At 58.5% G+C, this 18,813-nt stretch overlaps 3 protein-coding genes across 14 annotated transcripts in view; 1 reads left to right on the top strand and 2 right to left on the bottom strand.

Annotated features, from left to right (window-relative positions):
* Positions 1–207: 207 nt before the first annotated feature.
* MRPS2 (mitochondrial ribosomal protein S2) lies at positions 208–4,461 on the bottom strand. The gene is made up of 5 exons (XM_078621986.1): positions 4,358–4,461; positions 3,005–3,142; positions 2,177–2,318; positions 1,333–1,583; positions 208–1,163 (listed from the first exon to the last, which is right to left on the bottom strand). The coding sequence occupies exons 1-5, from the start codon at positions 4,395–4,397 to the stop codon at positions 853–855; spliced, it is 882 nt and encodes a 293-aa protein (XP_078478112.1). The 5' UTR covers positions 4,398–4,461; the 3' UTR covers positions 208–852.
* A 2,163-nt stretch (positions 4,462–6,624) lies between these two features.
* LOC144738980 (FK506-binding protein-like) lies at positions 6,625–11,251 on the bottom strand. 6 transcript variants are annotated; one of them, XM_078621983.1, is made up of 3 exons: positions 10,999–11,251; positions 8,400–8,636; positions 6,625–8,176 (listed from the first exon to the last, which is right to left on the bottom strand). In XM_078621983.1, the coding sequence occupies exons 2-3, from the start codon at positions 8,404–8,406 to the stop codon at positions 7,056–7,058; spliced, it is 1,128 nt and encodes a 375-aa protein (XP_078478109.1). In that variant the 5' UTR covers positions 8,407–8,636; positions 10,999–11,251; the 3' UTR covers positions 6,625–7,055. The 6 variants fall into 6 exon arrangements, with proteins under 6 accessions (XP_078478109.1, XP_078478105.1, XP_078478107.1 ...); XM_078621979.1 differs by lacking the exon at positions 10,999–11,251 and adding an exon at positions 10,608–10,659; XM_078621981.1 differs by lacking the exon at positions 10,999–11,251 and adding an exon at positions 9,654–9,684.
* GOLGA1 (golgin A1) overlaps positions 10,797–18,813 on the top strand; it is a 36,812-nt gene continuing 28,795 nt past the window's right edge. For 3 of the 7 annotated variants that reach the window (XM_078621977.1, XM_078621972.1, XM_078621978.1), the window contains exons 1-4: positions 10,797–11,132; positions 14,804–15,134; positions 18,273–18,363; positions 18,710–18,784. In XM_078621977.1, the coding sequence (XP_078478103.1) occupies positions 14,985–15,134; positions 18,273–18,363; positions 18,710–18,784 (316 nt within the window). In that variant the 5' untranslated portion in view covers positions 10,797–11,132; positions 14,804–14,984. Of the gene's footprint in view, positions 11,133–12,470; positions 12,613–12,657; positions 13,469–14,771; positions 15,135–18,272; positions 18,364–18,709; positions 18,785–18,813 lie in introns of those variants that run through there. The other 4 variants (XM_078621973.1, XM_078621974.1, XM_078621975.1 and 1 more) reach the window with 4 other exon arrangements.

Genomic DNA, 18,813 nt, shown 5'->3' with positions numbered 1-18,813 from the left:
CGCTCGGGGCGTACCACGCTCGTGTACCACACTTGTGTACCACGCTCGTGGCGTACCACGCTCGGCGTACCACGCTCGTGTACCACACTCGGGGATAACCTCGCGACGGCCGAGTCCATGCGTCTGCGTGGTTTCCCCAACCCCCCCCCCCCTACCATGTGTATGCGGTGCCACCCCGGGTTGCGTGACCAACACTGATGAAGCGCGTGGGGCGACGGACGTTGGTGGCGTCCAGTTTCCTTTATTCAAATAATTTTGAGGAAAGTAGAAAAACTAAATGCGAAACGATGGACAAACGGGAGTTTGGGGCTACTCTGGAACGCCCGCATGGCTGCGCAAACGACCCCCCCACCGCCACGCTGTGGCTCACGGGGGTGGTGGTGCTACAACGACAACATGAAGCTGCAACATTGCGAGCGTAGGCTCGACCCTTCATTAGCTGGTTCTGGTGGCGGCGCTTGTGCACAGGCCCTGGTGGCGGTGATAGTGGTGGCGGTGATAGTAGTGGTGGCGGTGATAGTGGTGGTGGCGGTGATAGTGGTGGTGGCGGTGATAGTGGTGGTGGCGGTGATAGTGGTGGTGGCGGTGATAGTGGTGGTGGCGGTGATAGTGGTCGTGGCGGTGATAGTGGCGGTGGTGGCAGTGATAGTGGTGGTGGCGGTGATGCGGAGATCCAAATTTGCCGGAAAGAGCTGTCTACGCCTCGCTGGTGCAGCCACAGCCATTAACTTCCAGTGGCGGTGGTGGCGCCGGTGTTGCCACCAGCGCTGGCGGCGGTCGGCGGCGATTAATGAACGAGAGTTCCATTTCACCAAGAGCAGCGCCTGCTTTTGCCGGTGGCCGACTCGACCATTAACTCCCGGCGGCGGTGCTGGCGGCGGTGGCGGCGCTGGCGGCCTGGTGCAGCGTCTCGAGGTGGCGCCGGCGCTCCTTGGCGCGCGTGACGGTGGCGCGGAAGAGGCCGCAGTAGAGGCGCACGGCGCTGGGCGAGTCGTCGTTGCCCGGCACGGGGAAGGTGACGATGCTCGGGTCGCAGTTGGAGTCGACGATGCCCACGGTCGGCACGCTGAGCTTGGCGGCGTCGCGCACGGCCACGTGCTGCTCAAACGCGTTGTTCTGCGTGCCCAGGAACACCAGCAGGTCCGGCAGACGCACGCCCACGCCTGCGTGGGGGAGAGGAGGGGGGAGATGCGGGGGGAGGGACAACAGGTCGAAGTGACGTGAGCTCGTGGGCCGTGCCCATCCCATGGCCGCAAGTTCCCCATCCCCGGCACTCGGGCAGCGTTCGCTCGGAGCGTGGTGGGGGAGGGGCAGGGAGGAGGGCTGGCTCACCGTACTGCACCGGCGCGTTGGTGAGCAAGCCCCCCTGCCAGTAGCGCGCGTGGGCGAACTCGCCGCACGCGCGCGCCGTCTCCTCCACGAGGTGCGCGTGCTGGCGCGCTCTCGTCACGAACAGCACGGCGCCGCCACGGTACGCCACGTGCGCCGTGAAGTTCAGCGCCGACACCAGGTGCTCCAGCGTCTGATCCAGGTCGATGATGTCTTGACCCAGCCGGCAGCCGTAGATGTACGGGGTCATGTACCTGTTGGAGGTGGAGTGGGGGGGTCAGAGGTCAGATCGATTCGGGTCAAGTTGCATCCGTCGCTAAGCCACCCATGATGAGGAGCAGCTGGGGCTCCAACCGAGCCGCAGACGTTGCTCCTTCTAGAGGCAACACTTTCGTTTGTAACACAAAGGGGTGACTGCCCCTTCCCCAGATACAGCCTCAGGTGGTGACCACCCAGCTAACTATACAGAGGAGTTACTGCTACGAAGGGTCGGGCCCTCACTCGGGTCCGCAACCACGTACAATTGTGGCCAGGTAACCCAACCTATGGCCCATACAGTAAACCCATAGAAACAGATATCTGTAAACATCTATCGAGATACATTAAAGACAGCCACATTGTTACGATTGGACCGCAAAGTAAACTGCTGTGTGGCGAGCAGCAGCAACAGAACCTCACCATTGGCATTGAGTTCACGGACGCAGGGCCATCATAGCGAGAAGACTATCATCTGTGTGTGAACGTGACAATCTCATCCGAGTGGTGGTGCAGGGTGGCATAAAACCACCACCACGTTGACTTAACCCTAACGAGAGACACGTGGGTGGCATGAGGAGGAGGAGGCTACCTGTTGCGGCAGCCGCGTTTGTGGCCCAGGTGGACGCGTGCCGTGAAGAGGTCGCGCAGGGACACGAGCTCGGACACGCGGAAGAAGTCCGGGTGCTTGAGCGGCTCCTCCAGCACGCGGCGCTGCCACTCGGCCTCCCGCTCTGCCACGCAGACACCACATGCGTACAGACACCACATGCGTACAGACACCACATGCGTACAGACACCACATGCGTACAGACACCACATGCGTACAGACACCACATGCGTACAGACACCACATGCGTACAGACACCACATGCGTACAGACACCACATGCGTACACCACATGCGTACACCGCATGCGTACAGATGAAGATCCCCCGTGTAGCCTTAACAGACTGTTGGAGCAAGTGCTGTTAGCGAGCAGCACATGTGAAGGCCGGCACTGTGGCACAAGAGGGCTTGGTGAACACCACGCTCGGCCGCCTTTGTCTCCCCAGTGGCGATGTTTACACACCACACCGGGTACAGACACACACACATGTAGACACACCGCACCAGGTACACACACACACACACACGTGTAGACACACCGCACCAGGTACACACACACACATGTAGCAACACCGCACTGGGTACAGACACACACAATGTAGACACACACACACATGTGTAGACACACACACACAATGTAGACACACCGTACCACACTGAGCCACACTCTCCTGGAGCCTCCGTCCCCTCGTTCTCGCTCCCCACCCCACACCCCCCACACCCCTCACCCCCCCCACACCCCCACACACACACACCCCCCACACACACCCCCCACACCCCCACACACACACAGCCCCCCCACCCCCCACACCTGCCGGCGTGCCGCCCCCACGAGCCGTCTCGAGGCCTCGCTGAGCCGGGACGGCGGCGAATGCGGCCGCGCCGCTCCTCCTGCTCCCCCCCGCCGCTCCGGACGCGCCAGGGAGCCGGCCGGCCAGCCCTGCCAGCCCTGCCCGCGCGCGGGAGATAGAAACAAACCGAAGCGACTTAGTCATCACAAACGATAGCTCCACGAAGCGGCTTATCGCGTGTGAATGTACAGCAGCAGCAGACACATTCTCTATGCGCGTGACGTTTAGAAACGTGGAGTGAAAAAAAACCGGAAGACCCGGAGAAAAATCCACGCGACCACGGGGAGAGAGACGCAAACTCCAAATATACAGCAGCAGCAGCAGCAGGGGTCAGGGTCGCGATCGAACCCACGACCTCCTGCACAGCAGGCGAGGTAGTTAACGTCTCACCACCACGGCGAGGACACACGAAGCCATGAACCACAAGACATCAATGATGTCGTCAAGGAGCTGAAATCATCACGTGAGCTGCGTCATCCTCGCAGCAGCTTCTGGCTGCTGCCGTTGAACAATGACGGTCACCACATCGCGCACTTCCAGATGCTCTTCTGTGGCCGTCTGGAACGCTCTTCCGTCCGATATTAAGAAACCACTGGAGCTGTGCACTTTTAAATACTGCAGAATGTAAACTCACTTCTTCCTCACTTGTTTAGTTGGTTGTCCTATCCCCCGCACCTCCGATTAGCGCGGCTGGCTACCACCACCACGACCGGTACAGAAGACGTGCAATGGCTTGCTCTGATGGCCGCTGTATAATTGGAGTTTGCCTCTCACTCTCTCTCCCCGTTGTCGCGCGGATTTAGCATCTCCATTTAAAATCAACGTGTTGAGTATTCGGCGGCTAAAGATGTCCACATGACAGGCCACGGCGCTGAGCTGTCATTTGTGGGCAGGTCAATTCTGAAAAGGATCTACATAGTTCAGTGGGCCTCACCTGGTAAAATAAAGACATCGTTTAGTTTATATTTGTAGATACAAGGCGCAGGTTCGTGGGAGGGGACCCGGCAAAGGGGTCACAGGGAGAGGGGTCACAGGGAGAGGGGTCACAGGGGCAGGCGGTATCCAGGGGAGGGGAGCCAGGGGAGGGGACACTAGAAAGGGGACCCAGGGGTGAGGGGACCCTGGGACAGGGGGCTCAGGACTCAGGGTGAGGGGACCCGGGGAAGGGACCCCCAGGGCTCAGGGACCCCAGGCCCCAGTGGGAGGGGACCCGGGGAAGGGGGCTCAGGGACCCCAGGGTGAGGGGACCCCTGTGGAGGGGCCCCTGTGGGAGGGGGCCCGGGAAGGGGTCCCCGGGACTCGGGGTCTCTCACCACGCAGCGACCTCCACGCCGACATGACGGGGGCGGCCATTGCTCCGACGTCACTCTCCCACACGTGACCGCGCGGCAAGCGATGCCAGAATCTGGAGGGAAAAACCCTCCGCAATGAACCAGCACCATCGGCATTGCTCTTTCCACTGCTAGATTAGCCCCCCCCCCCCCACGGAGGTCATGGGGTCACTAGACCATACTTCACCACGCTGGTCTGTGCGGGCTCTTTGACGGCTTACGCCGACCTGCCAACTCACCCCGTGCTCACACTCACCCCCGTGCTCACACTCACACCGACCTGCCAACTCACCCCGTGCTCACACTCACCCCGTGCTCACACTCACACCGACCTGCCAACTCACCCCGTGCTCACACTCACACCGACCTGCCAACTCACCCCGTGCTCACACTCACACCGACCTGCCAACTCACCCCGTGCTCACACTCACACCGACCTGCCAACTCACCCCGTGCTCACACTCACACCGACCTGCCAACTCACCCCCGTGCTCACACTCACACCGACCTGCCAACTCACCCCGTGCTCACACTCACACCGACCTGCCAACTCACCCCGTGCTCACACTCACACCGACCTGCCAACTCACCCCCGTGTTCACACTCACACCGACCTGCCAACTCACCCCGTGCTCACACTCACACCGACCTGCCAACTCTCCCCCGTGCTCACACTCACACCGACCTGCCAACTCACCCCGTGCTCACACTCACACCGACCTGCCAACTCACCCCGTGCTCACACTCACACCGACCTGCCAACTCACCCCGAGCTCACACTCACACCGACCTGCCAACTCTCCCCGTGCTCACACTCACACCGACCTGCCAACTCACCCCGTGCTCACACTCACACCGACCTGCCAACTCACCCCGAGCTCACACTCACACCGACCTGCCAACTCACCCCGTGCTCACACTCACACCGACCTGCCAACTCACCCCGAGCTCACACTCACACCGACCTGCCAACTCTCCCCGTGCTCACACTCACCGACCTGCCAACTCACCCCGTGCTCACACTCACACCGACGTGTGCTGTCTGTCCACCAGTTGCCACTGCTGTGCACCAGCCGGCGCTATTACACTACATGGTGGGGAGCCATGGCACAGCGGAAAGCGCACCTCACTAGACGCACCCAGCAACCCGAGTTGGATTTCTGCTCAATAACAGTAGCGAATATCTGAACCGGTCGTGGTCTTCCCCTAGGTCGACTCAGCCTTAAACGAATACCTGGTGTGGTGTATAAAAAGGGAGACAAATGCAGCCACCCACCCCTCGTATACCGTGCTGGTCTTCAAAGGTGCTTGCAAACAGCACTTGCCCCGACAGTTTGCTTAGGCTACACACAGGAGATCTTCGCCTTTTTATGTTAAAGGTGCGTGGCGCAAGAAATTGCAGGGCTGCACCTGTAGCTTGTTCGGTATCAGACACAGATGTGTCACCACGGTGGTGAATGTGAACCGTCTCGCCTGGTCCACAGGTCGTGGGGTCGAACCCGACCCTGACACCTGCTGTAGATTTGGAGTTTACAAAGTCTCTCTCCTGATGGGAGCATTGATATTTCTCCGGGTCCTCTGGTTTTTCCCTCCACATTCAGAATTGACGTGCGTTTGGAGTATTTTGCTGCAATCAATTTCCACGTGATCAGCCACTTCGTTGAGCTGTCATTTGATATCCAAGTCACTTCTGAGAAACAGCTATAGGCTCAGTGGGCCTTACCCGGTAAAATAGAAAATAATAATACAAAATCCAGTAATTTTGACTGTTCAGAAACATCGGCCAGAGTTGGGCACGTCGCTGGGATTAGGGACAATGGTTGGCGGTGAGAAAAACAACTTGAGCGGCATCCAAAAGGAAGGATTGTGCCTTAGAGGACATCCACGGTGAAGATAGAGCGATGAGATCAGCTCGGTGGGCGCTGGTTAGATCGTTACATCGCGCAGCTCCATCCTATTCCCCGCTCGCATCTTCATTTGATCTTTGTGATCCCGGTCTGCCTTCAATAATTGCTATCAGTGCACAGGCCCTGCTTGTGTATGTTGCATTTATTTTGCACCGTACACAGCCAAGCATGCTAATCATTTTTTTATGTATCGATGTAGGTTTCACAGCTTGATTTATTCGAGAAGCTCTGAAAAACTGCTCTTTGGGGATAGCCATGGGGGGCGCTGCTTCTGTGAGCGCTGTGAAGGAGATGGGAGCAGCGCTCGGCACGGATGTCCAGAAAGGGCAGCTTTCAAGTAAGAGCATTTCTCAATCGATTCCTTTATTTCAGCGAAGCCCGCTGTACGCTGACAGACACAGGACCCGGGCAAAAAAACTGTTGGTCTTTGTTCATTTACAGAGATTTGTAAACTCAATCACACGCCCTCCTGGCGAGTCCCAAGGACTGCAAACCCCCACACTGTCCCTGGGTATAACCCTTGGTTCATGATTTTGGTATATTCGCCACCACCCCGACAAGAACCCATTCCACCCAACATGTCATTCCTCGCCTGTTTAACCTCACACAGTTGATGGATCCCATCAACCTCCGTTAACCGCACAGTTGCCTCCCTCCTGCTAACTTCCTTTAACCTCCCACAACCAAGTTTGTACGTGTGTTGAATTTATTTCGCACCGCACGTAGCCAACCGTGCTAATCGAAGGTGCGGCTAACGCACGGTCGGTCAACCTTCACACAAACATCTTGCTGAGGGCGCGGCCCAGCCTGGCCGCCTCCTCCCTCTCGCGCGCGCGCACCCCCTGCATGGCGGCGAGCACCGCCGCGTTCCTCGGCTCCGCGCTCAGCGCCAGCTCCAGGTCGGACCTCGCCGCCTCCAGCTCCCCGAGCTGCGCCAGCGCCGTCGCCCGCCGGTGAAGCCACTTGGCCGAGCCCGGCACGAGCTCCAGGGCCCGGCCGCAGCTCTCCACGGCGTTGCGCGGCTGCCCCAGCCGCAGCTGGCACGCGGCGGCGTTGGCGTAGAGGGCGGCCGCCAGCGGCCGGAAGCGGTCGGCGGGCAGGCGCGGGGGCCGCAGCGGGAGGAGAAGGCGCAGCGCCTTGGCGTATCGCCACGCGGCGGCGCGCGTCGAGCCCTCCGAGAAGCGGGCGGCGCCGCGCTCCTTGTGGTGGAGCGCGCGGGCCCAGCGCGCCTCCGCGTCCATCTCCCACCACTCGGGCTCGCGCGTGAATCCGCGCAGCTCCACCCGGAGCGGCGGCGGCCGCGGCGGCGCAAGGCGGAGCCGGAGCTCGCAGACTTCGCCGCGCCGCATCGTCTCCAGGCACCGGTCGACCGCGTCGACCGCGTCCGTGTCGCCCTCGCCCACGGTCACCTGGAGCCACACGTCCAGCACGAACGGGAACGACGGGCACGGGCTCCCGGGGCCGGGGGCCGTGGAGTCGAGACCGGAGCTCGGGTCGGCGTCGGAGGCGCTGGGTTGAGGGTTGGGCTTGATGGAGACGGAACCGGTCACTTTATCGGTCGAGCCAGGGTTGAGGCTGCAGCTGGCGGAGCCGGGACTGGAGCTCGGCTCGGGGTCTGTGGAGCTGCTCCCGAGATCGGCGAGGTCTGCGACGCTCGGGTTGGTATCAGAGTATGTGGAACCGGGATTAGGGCAGGTGGAGGCGGACCGGGAGCCTCGATCGTTGGGGTTGACGGAGCCCGCGGCCGCCCCCGGCGCGAGGCTAAATCTGACGAGGCAGCGCGCGCCGTCGCGCGGCCTCCGGAGCCCGTGCCCCGGCGTGATCTCGCGCTTCGTGAACACGCCTCCCGGGCACCGCCACTCGCCTGGTGCCGACTGCTCCTCCATGAAAACCTCTGGGGGGAGACACAGAAACATTGGGGGGGTGTGAGAGACGGGAGATAGAGGGGTCTTCATTTCTTGTATGACTGATGTAGATGCAGAGCCACTGCAATTTCATTCAGGTGGTCAAGCCAAATAACCGTGTCGTGAGCAGCCGAGTGGATCGCTGTTGTGATGTCGCCTTCGTATGTGTGGGTCGGGCATCGCGTCATTATACGTCGCATCAGGTATCCGTACCTGCCATGGGTCATGCAGCGGATGCGATTTAGGATGGAGCATGAGCTTCGTGGAAGGTCAAAGCCAGGGGTATCTTGTGTTGGGTCTTTCACAAGGCGGTGTTTGTGTGCAAGTTCCTTTGAACTCCATTCAGGTCTCCAAGCTTCATCGGGGTTCAATTTGTATTACTTAAGGTGAAGCGCACGGGTCCAAAAGGGCTCACGTATCTTCAAGCGATGCCGAGGGACGTTGAAGTTCCTGATGGATGGGAATGGATGGGGAGAGAGGGGAGATCACACAAAGCAAATGGGGACCCCGACCAAGCGGGGGGGGGAGGGAGACGCCCCCCTTTGTGGGGGGAGAGAACCCCGAGAGGCGAGCGGGGAGTCTTCGGGGCGAGGGGGGGACCCCACGAATATGTGATTCGAGCCTAGGGCGACACCAGATAAAGGGGCGCCCTGATTAGGGGACCCTGTGGTGAGGGGACTGTCGAGAAAGAGACTTTGGGGAAAGGGAGCACGGGGAGGGTAGGGGGACCCCTAGAGAGGGGGGAAAGGGGGTCTCGGACCCCGTTGAATGGGTTCGGTAGGATTCTTAGGGTTCTACGCACCGTGGTGGGATGTGCAGCCGCTTCCTGCGCGCCGCAGTCACGGGGGGGGGGGGGGTAGTTTCACCCGTCGCGTTTGAGTCGCCAGTCCGCAGCTCTCAGCTCGCAACTCCCACGCGGAGCCGGCGAGACGCCGCGTCCCCCCCCCCCCAGAGCTCACCTGGCGAGACGCCGCGTCCCCCCCCCCAGAGCTCACCTACGAGACGCCGCGCCCCCCCCCCCCCAGAGCTCACCTAAGAGACGCCGCGTCCCCCCCCCCCGAGCTCACCTACGAGACGCCGCGCCCCCCCCCCCCCCAGAGCTCACCTGGCGAGACGCCGCGTCCCCCCCCCCCAGAGCTCACCTACGAGACGCCGCGCCCCCCCCCCCCAGAGCTCACCTGGCGAGACGCCGCGTCCCCCCCCCCCAGAGCTCACCTCGCGAGACGCCGCGTCCACCCCCCCAGAGCTCATCTACGAGACGCCGCGTCCCCCCCCCAGAGCTCACCTACGAGACGCCGCGCCCCCCCCCACCCCAGAGCTCACCTGGCGAGACGCCGCGTCCCCCCCCCCCAGAGCTCACCTACGAGACGCCGCGCCCCCCCCCCCAGAGCTCACCTGGCGAGACGCCGCGTCCCCCCCCCCAGAGCTCACCTCGCGAGACGCCGCGTCCACCCCCCCAGAGCTCACCTACGAGACGCCGCGTCCCCCCCCCCCAGAGCTCACCTACGAGACGCCGCGCCCCCCCCCCCCCAGAGCTCACCTGGCGAGACGCCGCGTCCCCCCCCCCCAGAGCTCACCTACGAGACGCCGCGCCCCCCCCCCCAGAGCTCACCTGGCGAGACGCCGCGTCCCCCCCCCCCAGAGCTCACCTCGCGAGACGCCGCGTCCCCCCCCCCCAGAGCTCACCTACGAGACGCCGCGTCCCCCCCCCAGAGCTCACCTGGCGAGACGCCGCGTCCCCCCCCCCAGAGCTCACCTGGCGAGACGCCGCGTCCCCCCCCCCCAGAGCTCACCTACGAGACGCCGCGTCCCCCCCCCCCAGAGCTCACCTGGCGAGACGCCGCGTCCCCCCCCCCCCAGAGCTCACCTGGCGAGACGCCGCGTCCCCCCCCCCTCAGAGCTCACCTGGCGAGACGCCGCGTCCCCCCCCCCCCAGAGCTCACCTACGAGACGCCGCGTCCCCCCCCCCCAGAGCTCACCTGGCGAGACGCCGCGTCCCCCCCCCCAGAGCTCACCTACGAGACGCCGCGTCCCCCCCCCCCCCCAGAGCTCACCTGGCGAGACGCCGCGTCCCCCCCCCCAGAGCTCACCTACGAACCCCCCCCCCCCCAGAGCTCACCTACGAGACGCCGCGTCCCCCCCCCCCCCCCCAGAGCTCACCTACGAGACGCCGCGCCCCCCCCCCCCCCAGAGCTCACCTGGCGAGGACGCCGCGTCCCCCCCCCCCCCCAGAGCTCACCTACGAGACGCCGCGCCCCCCCCCAGAGAGCTCACCTGGCGAGGACGCCGCGTCCCCCCCCCCCCCAGAGCTCACCTCGCGAGACGCCCGCGTCCCCCCCCAGAGCTCACCTACGAGACGCCGCGTCCCCCCCCCAGAGCTCACCTACGAGACGCCGCGTCCCCACCCCCCCCAGAGCTCACCTGGCGAGAGCCTCTCGGGGCCAGGCCGCGCTCCACAATCCCCAGCGCGGATCAGGCGCGGGCCGCGTGACGAAGTCGAAGGCCCGCGGGTCACGTGATAGGCCGCAGCGGACCAATGGGAGCGCGGATGCTGTCCCGAGTGCGCTCCTACGCGAGAACCATCGGGGGTCGCGGTTGCTGGATGCAATTGGCCAATGGGGAGCGCGCTGAGAGTGGCGGAGACGGCCACATCGGCATGAGGGGCCTGGTCGCTGTTGCCATGGGGACGCCGCCTGCTCCTCGCCCGCGCTAATTGCCGCCTCGTCAAGGAGTTCGGCCTCCTCGTTACCTCCTCGTTACCGCTTCGTTACCTCCTCGTTATCGCCTCGTTACCTCGTGACCGCCTCGTTACCTCCTCGTGACCGCCACTGGAGTCTCGCCAGAAGTGGAAACATTCCCAGGTTCCACGGCGCGTGGGGGGGACGGCGGCGAGAAGAGGAGCGGAGTTTTTGAGAACGTCCGAGAGTGACGTTTGTCTTGTTGAAGGTAATTAACTTGACGAGGCTTAATTAGCGCTCATTAACGCCACTTAAGGGCGGCCACACTTGGCGGCGGGCGTCGTCGTCTTGAGACTGTGGACGTCGGGCGGGATGGTGGTTTGTGTGTGAGGGAGGGTGGTTTGTGTGTGAGGGGAGGGGTGGTTGTGTGTGAGGAGGGTGGTTGTGTGTGAGGAGGTGGTTGTGTGTGAGGGAGGGTGGTTGTGTGTGAGGGAGGGTGGTTGTGTGTGTGAGGGAGGGTGGTTGTGTGTGAGGGAGGGTGGTTTGTGTGTGAGGGGAGGGTGGTTGTGTGTGAGGGAGGATGGTTGTGTGTGAGGGAGGGGTGGTTGTGTGTGAGGGAGGGTGGTTGTGTGTGAGGGGAGGGTGGGTTGTGTGTGAGGGAGGGTGGGTTGTGTGTGAGGGAGGGTGGTTGTGTGTGAGGGAGGGTGGTTGTGTGTGAGGGGAGGGTGGTTGTGTGTGAGGGAGGGGTGGTTGTGTGTGAGGGAGGGAGGGTGGTTGTGTGTGAGGGAGGGTGGTTGTGTGTGAGGGAGGGTGGTTGTGTGTGAGGGAGGGTGGTTGTGTGTGAGGGAGGATGGTTGTGTGTGAGGGAGGGAGGGTGGTTGTGTGTGAGGGAGGGTGGTGGTTGTGTGTGAGGGAGGGTGGTTGTGTGTGAGGGAGGGTGGTTGTGTGTGAGGGAGGGTGGTTGTGTGTGAGGGAGGGTGGTTGTGTGTGAGGGGGGGTGGTTGTGTGTGAGGGAGGGTGGTTGTGTGTGAGGGAGGGTGGTTGTGTGTGAGGGGGGGGTGGTTGTGTGTGAGGGGGAGGGTGGTGTGTGTGTGAGGGAGGGTGGTTGTGTGTGAGGGAGGGTGGTTGTGTGTGAGGGAGGGTGGTTGTGTGTTGAGGGAGGGTGGTTGTGTGTGAGGGAGGGTGGTTGTGTGTGAGGGAGGGTGGTTGTGTGTGAGGGAGGGTGGGTTGTGTGTGAGGGAGGGAGGGTGGTTGTGTGTGAGGGAGGGAGGGTGGTTGTGTGTGAGGGAGGGAGGGTGGTTTGTGTGTGAGGGGAGGGAGAGGGTGGTTGTGTGTGAGGGAGGGAGGGGGTTTGTGTGAGGGAGGGAGGGTGGTTGTGGTGTGTGAGGGAGGGAGGGTGGTTGTGTGTGAGGGAGGGAGGGTGGTTGTGTGTGAGGGGGGGTGGTTGTGTGTGAGGGAGGGAGGGTGGTTGTAGTGTGAGGGAGGGTGGTTGTGTGTGAGGGGGGGGGTGGTTAGTGTGTGAGGGGGGGTGGTTGTGTGTGAGGGAGGGAGGGTGGTTGTGTGTGAGGGGGGGTGGTTGTGTGTGAGGGAGGGTGGTGAAGGGTTAATTAATCGCCACCAAAGCCGTGAACTGTGAAGGCGACAGAGTGGCGAGAGGGGCCGCGGGCGAGAAGATTCGTCATTGGGCTCCCTCGAAACTCACGAATAACACCGATGACAGGGCGGCACTGCGATTGTCTTAATGCGAGGTGCAGTGCTTGAGGCCGTGAGTGTCGTCGTTGTCGCTGTGATGAAAGGTTGTTGATGTTATTACGACGAGTGTCGTGGTCGCTGCGGTGTCGCTACTGCTTCAGGAAGTACACGCTGCTTAATACAGCAATGACATTGGTTATTGTAGTTACCTTGACTTAAAGCTTTTCTTTAGTCACTTTATTTTCATTTGTATTCTTTTATCGTTCTATCTACGTGACTTTACCGAAAGACCCAAAGAATATTGCAGTTATCGGCAATTATTGCCGCCGCCACCACCCGGAAAGAGGGCTGTTTCAATGCAGCAACAACAACCCTCGTTAACCTCCATAGCACTCGGGACGCAGTCGGGACGCAGGCGCGAGGGAGGATCACGGTTCGCTCGCAGTGCGTGGCCTTGAACCCCGACACGTCGTTCCGTGTCGCTCGCAATGCGTGGCTTGGCAAGGGGACGTACAGTGTGGACAATAGGCGACGATTCGGGCAGTGACCTTTCTGTAGAGCGCACGCACAGAGAGCTGTTGAAGTTACCCGGCGGCTGTGCTCCGCCTGTCACTGCCGCCTGCTGGGCAAGGCCGCTGCTGTTCAGTCTCTTCCCTTCTCCATTCTGTCTCCACCCAGACCTCGGTCTGCGTTCCATCTCTGTCGTCAGTTGTTTGCATGACGTGTCCTGCCACATTTCACATTTCCGCCTTCACAGCAACAGCAGCATCGTAGACGTCTCAAGTTGGACATGAGTTGCACGGTCGCTTTGTCGAGACGAGAGGCACGAGAATGTGTGGTGGAGAGTATCATGAGATGAGAGGGGAGAAGCAGGAGAGTGCGTGGAAGGTAGTAGAGTGAGGGGAGAGAGAGGTAAGATCGGTATTGGCTAGTCCATTGACACAAACCATCTCTATTATTAAGGGTGACCTACATACACCACTGCTCTGATTTCTATTTACAGTCCTTCATTGCTGTTGTTTATTTTACGGATTTAACTGTTGCCATTATGGTGACCCAGGTCTCAAATGAGACTCCTATCCGAGCCTGGGTTCTCACCTGTTTAAACAAAACGAACTGATAACTGGAACACAAAGCAATGCAATAAACATGAGATGAAGGTCAATAACCCAACCCTGTACACGTGGAAGACGTCACTCGTACCCCACAGGGGGTGAGAACTCGAGCCGAATGCATGGCAGCAGCAGATCACGTCATTACTCTCTGTAGGTCTATTGAGCTTCAGGCTAGAGATGGGTCTTGTTTGACCAAACTCCACGCTGGTTCATGCGGGTTGGTGGAGAGGGGGGGTAGGACCGGTTCGGATATCGCTCGCCGGCTGGTGTTGGCCTCTGCCGGGAATCAATCTCGGGTCGCTGTCGTGAAGGCATCTCATCCCGGTTATCTGCGATGTACACATTCATCGAGTGGATTGACAAAGGGCTGTACATTATGACGTGGAAGCTGTTTTTAGGCGTAGGTCAAAAATAAGCAACACGTCTCTGACACTGGTGGAGGAAGGCAGATAGAGATGCATCTAAACTAAACTACGTTTTATTTTACCAGGTAAGATCCACTAAGCTACATAGCTCTTTTCAGAAGAGACCTGGCCACAAATGATAGCTTCAACAAGGGGCTTATCGCGTGGAAGTTTATAGCAGCCAACCACTAGAAATGCACTTCGATTCTACATGTGGAGGAAAAAGCCAGAGTGCCCAGAGAAAAATCCACGCTACCACGGGGAGAAAAACACGCACATTTCAAAATACAGCAGGCGACAGGTTTTCGATTGGACCCATGACCTCCTGCATACCAGGCGAGGTAGTTAACATCTCCTGGCCACCGTGGCACCCCAAGCTCACTGCATAGAAGCAGCGAGAGGAGATCAGCGGTGCAGAGGGTCGCGGTTCAAATTCGGGAAGGCCAACCTGGATATTACCATGGTGGATATTAGTGATGTAAAATGCTCGCCATCTGCTTGCCCCGACTTCATTCGAAGCGAGGTAGATGATTCATTGTATGCCGGCCTGCGGCACGGGACAAACTTTTACAAATGTGAAGCGAAAAATTACACCGCAAAAGTACTCAATTGGAATTACACACGTCTATATCCGTCGGTGAAACGGCATGAAAGTTGAATGTTGATCATGATGATCTCACTCTTATCATTTGACAGCTGACCCCCACCTTTGTCTGTGACGACCCCAGAACAACCCTCTCAGCACTGCGACCCTGAGCTGACCAGCGCTGCCCGTTGATGACGAAGACGGTGATGATGATGGCGCCGGTGGCAGCGGCGTGATGATATGATGGTCGTGTACAGGGATTGGGGGGGGGAGCAGTGAGAGGGGGAGCAGTGAGAGGGGGGAGCAGGGCGAGGGGCTCGGCGATGTTTGCGAAACTGAAGAAGAAGATTTCGGAGGAGGAGGGAGGAGGGGCCGTGCGGGGCCTCCCTGGACCGGGCCTTGCCGGGCGACTCCCGCGCACACTCAGCCGCGAGTCCCTCGCCTCCACCGGCGCCGACTCCGGGGACGACGCGGTGAGAGAGCCACTCTCACCGCACTGCACCCACTGTGTCCGTGTGTGTCCGTGTGGTGGCTCTGCGCCGTGTGGGGAGCGGTAGTGCAGCGATTAGCGCGCTGCGCTACGAACCCGGCGACCTGAGTTCGATTCCTGCTCACGGCCAGTACCGGCCTCAAATGAGTACCTGGTGCGGTGTGAGCACATCGCCACTTGGGAGGCCAAGGCAGTCAGGCATGGTGCTGGCCACCCACCCCCATGTGCGCCGTGTCGGCCTTCATAGGTGCTACTCGCAAACAACACTTGCCCCAACAGACTGTTAAGGCTATACACAGTGCCGGATTATCCTAGTAGCAAAAGTAGCATATGCTTCTAGATTTGAAGCTTTCGTGACTGCAAGGAATCATATTCTTAGGTTTTTTCGGTAAAGTCACGTAGGTAAAACATCAAAATTAATTAAAATAAAATAAAAACAAAAATCACGACGTTTCGGAGGCAACACAAGTCTCCGTCATCAGGTGGGACCGTCACAGCCGAATTAGCTGCATCAAGTGAGGCAATGATTCAAGAAGTAATCCCTTATAAGCAAGTTGAAGGGGGGAGGAGAGGGGGGGGCTCATCAGAATGTGGTAGCCAATGAATGGAACGTATCGGGAGGGAGGGGGGCGGGGCTCAAAGACAGCACGGAGTGCTAAGTACAACGCATCGGGAGGGGGAGGGGGGGAGCGGGGCCAAAACAATGGACGACGGCTTGGACGCGGTTGCTGCTGCACACGCCAACACAATGGACAGAGAGGGGGGAGGGGAGGTCTGATACACATGATAGACAAAAGAACGAAAATGCCCACGTTTATACCAATGCTGGCTGAACAATGAAGAGAGCACTGCCAAAAAATAACTGGGGATGTTAACACTCGGTAAAGTAAAGTAAAAGTAAAATAGTGCCTGTCAGATAAGATGGTCCAAAAAAGTGTAATTAAGTCTTTTTTGCGTGGTTGATAACATCTTTCCAATGATTACTAAGTTTGTACCCATCATCACGGTTGAAATTATGTCTGTGTTTGTATATTTGTATGGCTTCGTGTACAAACCTTTGATGGTAGCCGGGAGGTTTGCAGAGAACCTTGGTCTCGGAAAAGACAATTTCATGAGAGCCCACCGAGTTGTAGCAATGATCGGTAACGGCAGAAGAATCAGTTCTGCCGTGTTTCAGATCTGACTTGTGCTCGCGGACACGATCAGAAACATGACGTTTCGTTTCTCCAATGTAGCAATCACCACAAATGCAACTCAATTTGTAGACTCCAGGATACTGTAAGTCAGGAACGACATCCTTCACAGATGGAATCAGATCACGGATTTTATGCACTGTACTGAATCGGACTTGGATCTTATGTTTGTTTAGAATTTTGGAGATCTTTTTGGTCACGCCTGCTATGTATGGTAACGTGATGGTTTTGGTCGGAGTTTCAAGTGGCTGTTTCTGTGTGGTGGGAGAGACAGCTTGGCGGATAGTACGGTCAGAGTATCCGTTCATCCTCAGGGCCCGATGTACATGTCTTAATTCACCGGTCAGGTGGTGTTTGTCAGAAATGCCATGGGCTCTGTGGTATAGCGTTTTGATGAGAGAATTCTTTTGAGATGGGTGGTGGTGGGAATCCGGTTTCAAGTAGGAATCTGTGTGGGTGGCTTTCCTGTAGACAGAATGTCCCAAGGATCCGTCAGGCCTCCTCTCAAACAGAATATCCAAGAATGGTAGTTTACCGTCTTTCTCCACTTCCATGGTGAATCTGATGGATGGGTGTCTAGAATTGATGTGGTCCAAGAAGTGGTTCAATGCTGGGAGGCCATGTGGCCAGATGACGAAAGTGTCATCCACATACCTCTTCCACAGGGAAGGACGCAGGGTAGATGTCTGGATGGCGTCTGATTCAAACTTTTCCATGAACATGTTGGCTATAACTGGTGACAAAGGGGAGCCCATAGGGGTACCCTCATTCTGTTTGTAGAAGGTGCCATTCCAGGTAAAATAGGTGTTGGTGAGGCAATGCCTAACCAGCGCAGGTGCATCAGAATTCAATCCATGTTGGACTAAGTCCTCAATTATTGTTAGGGTGTCCGGTACTGGGACTTTGGTAAACAAAGATACTACATCAAAGCTGACGAGGATGTCATCAGGAGATAGTACCATGTCCTTAACCATAGAGACTAATTGGGTTGAGTTGAGTACTGCCGAAGAGGTCTTGCCTGTGAAAGGGAGCAGAGTATCTGATAGAAAACGGGCTAGTTTGTACGTAGGAGAGTTTATCGTCGACACAATGGGTCGTAGCGGGGTGCCTTCCTTATGGATTTTGGTAAGACCATAGAGTCTGGGAGGTCTTGCCGCCGATGGTTTTAGAGAGGGACGTTTGCTTGGTTCGATTAGGGAAGTCGAACTCGTGATGATACTGTTGGTTTTCGTCGTTAGGCTTTTAGTGGGATCGTTTTTAATTTTGGAGTAGCATATGCTACGGGCCCCGCACTTTCAAGGGCCCCGCGCTAAATGCTTTCAAGCTATCAATTCCGATTCGGTGATTCTGCACTTGCTCTATTACTACAGTACTATACTGCCTTCAAGTTTTACGAACGACTGGGTGTTTAAGTTTAACGACTTGTCGTATTATCTGGCTGTATAGCAAATGAAAAAATACAATTAATTTACTATTCAAGTAAAAAATGTGTGTTTTAATATTCATGTATAAAAAAAAATTGTTTCCCTATATAACATAGGCCCTGCACTAGCTTAACCCGGCACTGGCTATACGGGGGATTTGTGTCTTTGTTGTGTGTCTTTGTTGTCTTTACTCTGCGCTGTGTGGCGAGTGGTGGCGCAGCGGTTAGTTCACCGTGCTCCAACTCAGCCACCTAAACTCGATTCCTGCACACGCTCACCAACATCGGTTACGAATATTTGAACCGGCCCTGGGTTTAACGACTTGTCGTATTATCTCCCCTTAGTTGACTTGCTCTTATATTAGTACCTGGTGCAGTGTGTAAACATTTCCACCGCAGAGACAAAGGCGGCCAGGCATGGTGTTGGCCACACGACCCCCTCTATTGGGGTTTTTGTGCGCCGTGCGTGTGACTGTGGGCACTGCGTGTGGTGTGCCACGCTTAGTCTCTGGATGGCAGCGCCTCCAGGGAGGAGCTGCTGGTTCTGCTGTCGCGCCGCACTGACCAAATCCGCAAGCTCGAGGCCAAACTCGGAGGTGAGACACACGGTCACGGGGTCACGGCGTCACGGTTAGGGTGGACGGCTCACAGGTCAGAGACGCTCAGCTGGCACCGCTGAGGTCCTGGCTTCCAATCTGGGTAATTGATGGTTTGTATGGTGATGGCAATGGTGATGTAGGTGGCAATGGTGATATGGGTGATGTCGACGGTGGTGATGTTGATGTGTATTTATGTTGAACTTCTTTTGCACGGTACATAGCCAACCGTGCTAATCGGATGATGATAATGTGGGCGTGATGATAATGTTGGTGTAGTTGCGATGTCGATGACGTCGATGTGGGTGATAACGTAGGTGATGGTGGCGATGTGGGTGATGTGCAGAGTGTGCGGAGCAGCTGAGGAACACAGCGCGGCTCAAGGAGAAGCTCGAGGCAGCGCTGGAGCGCCAGCAAGACTGTACGTGTCACTTTGTCGTCACCACCCGT

The sequence above is a fragment of the Lampetra planeri genome, unplaced genomic scaffold (genome assembly GCF_965212315.1).
Source record: "Lampetra planeri unplaced genomic scaffold, kcLamPlan1.2.h2 scaffold_125, whole genome shotgun sequence".
NCBI lineage: Eukaryota > Metazoa > Chordata > Hyperoartia > Petromyzontiformes > Petromyzontidae > Lampetra > Lampetra planeri.
This window is presented reverse-complemented; position numbering and strand designations above follow the sequence as displayed.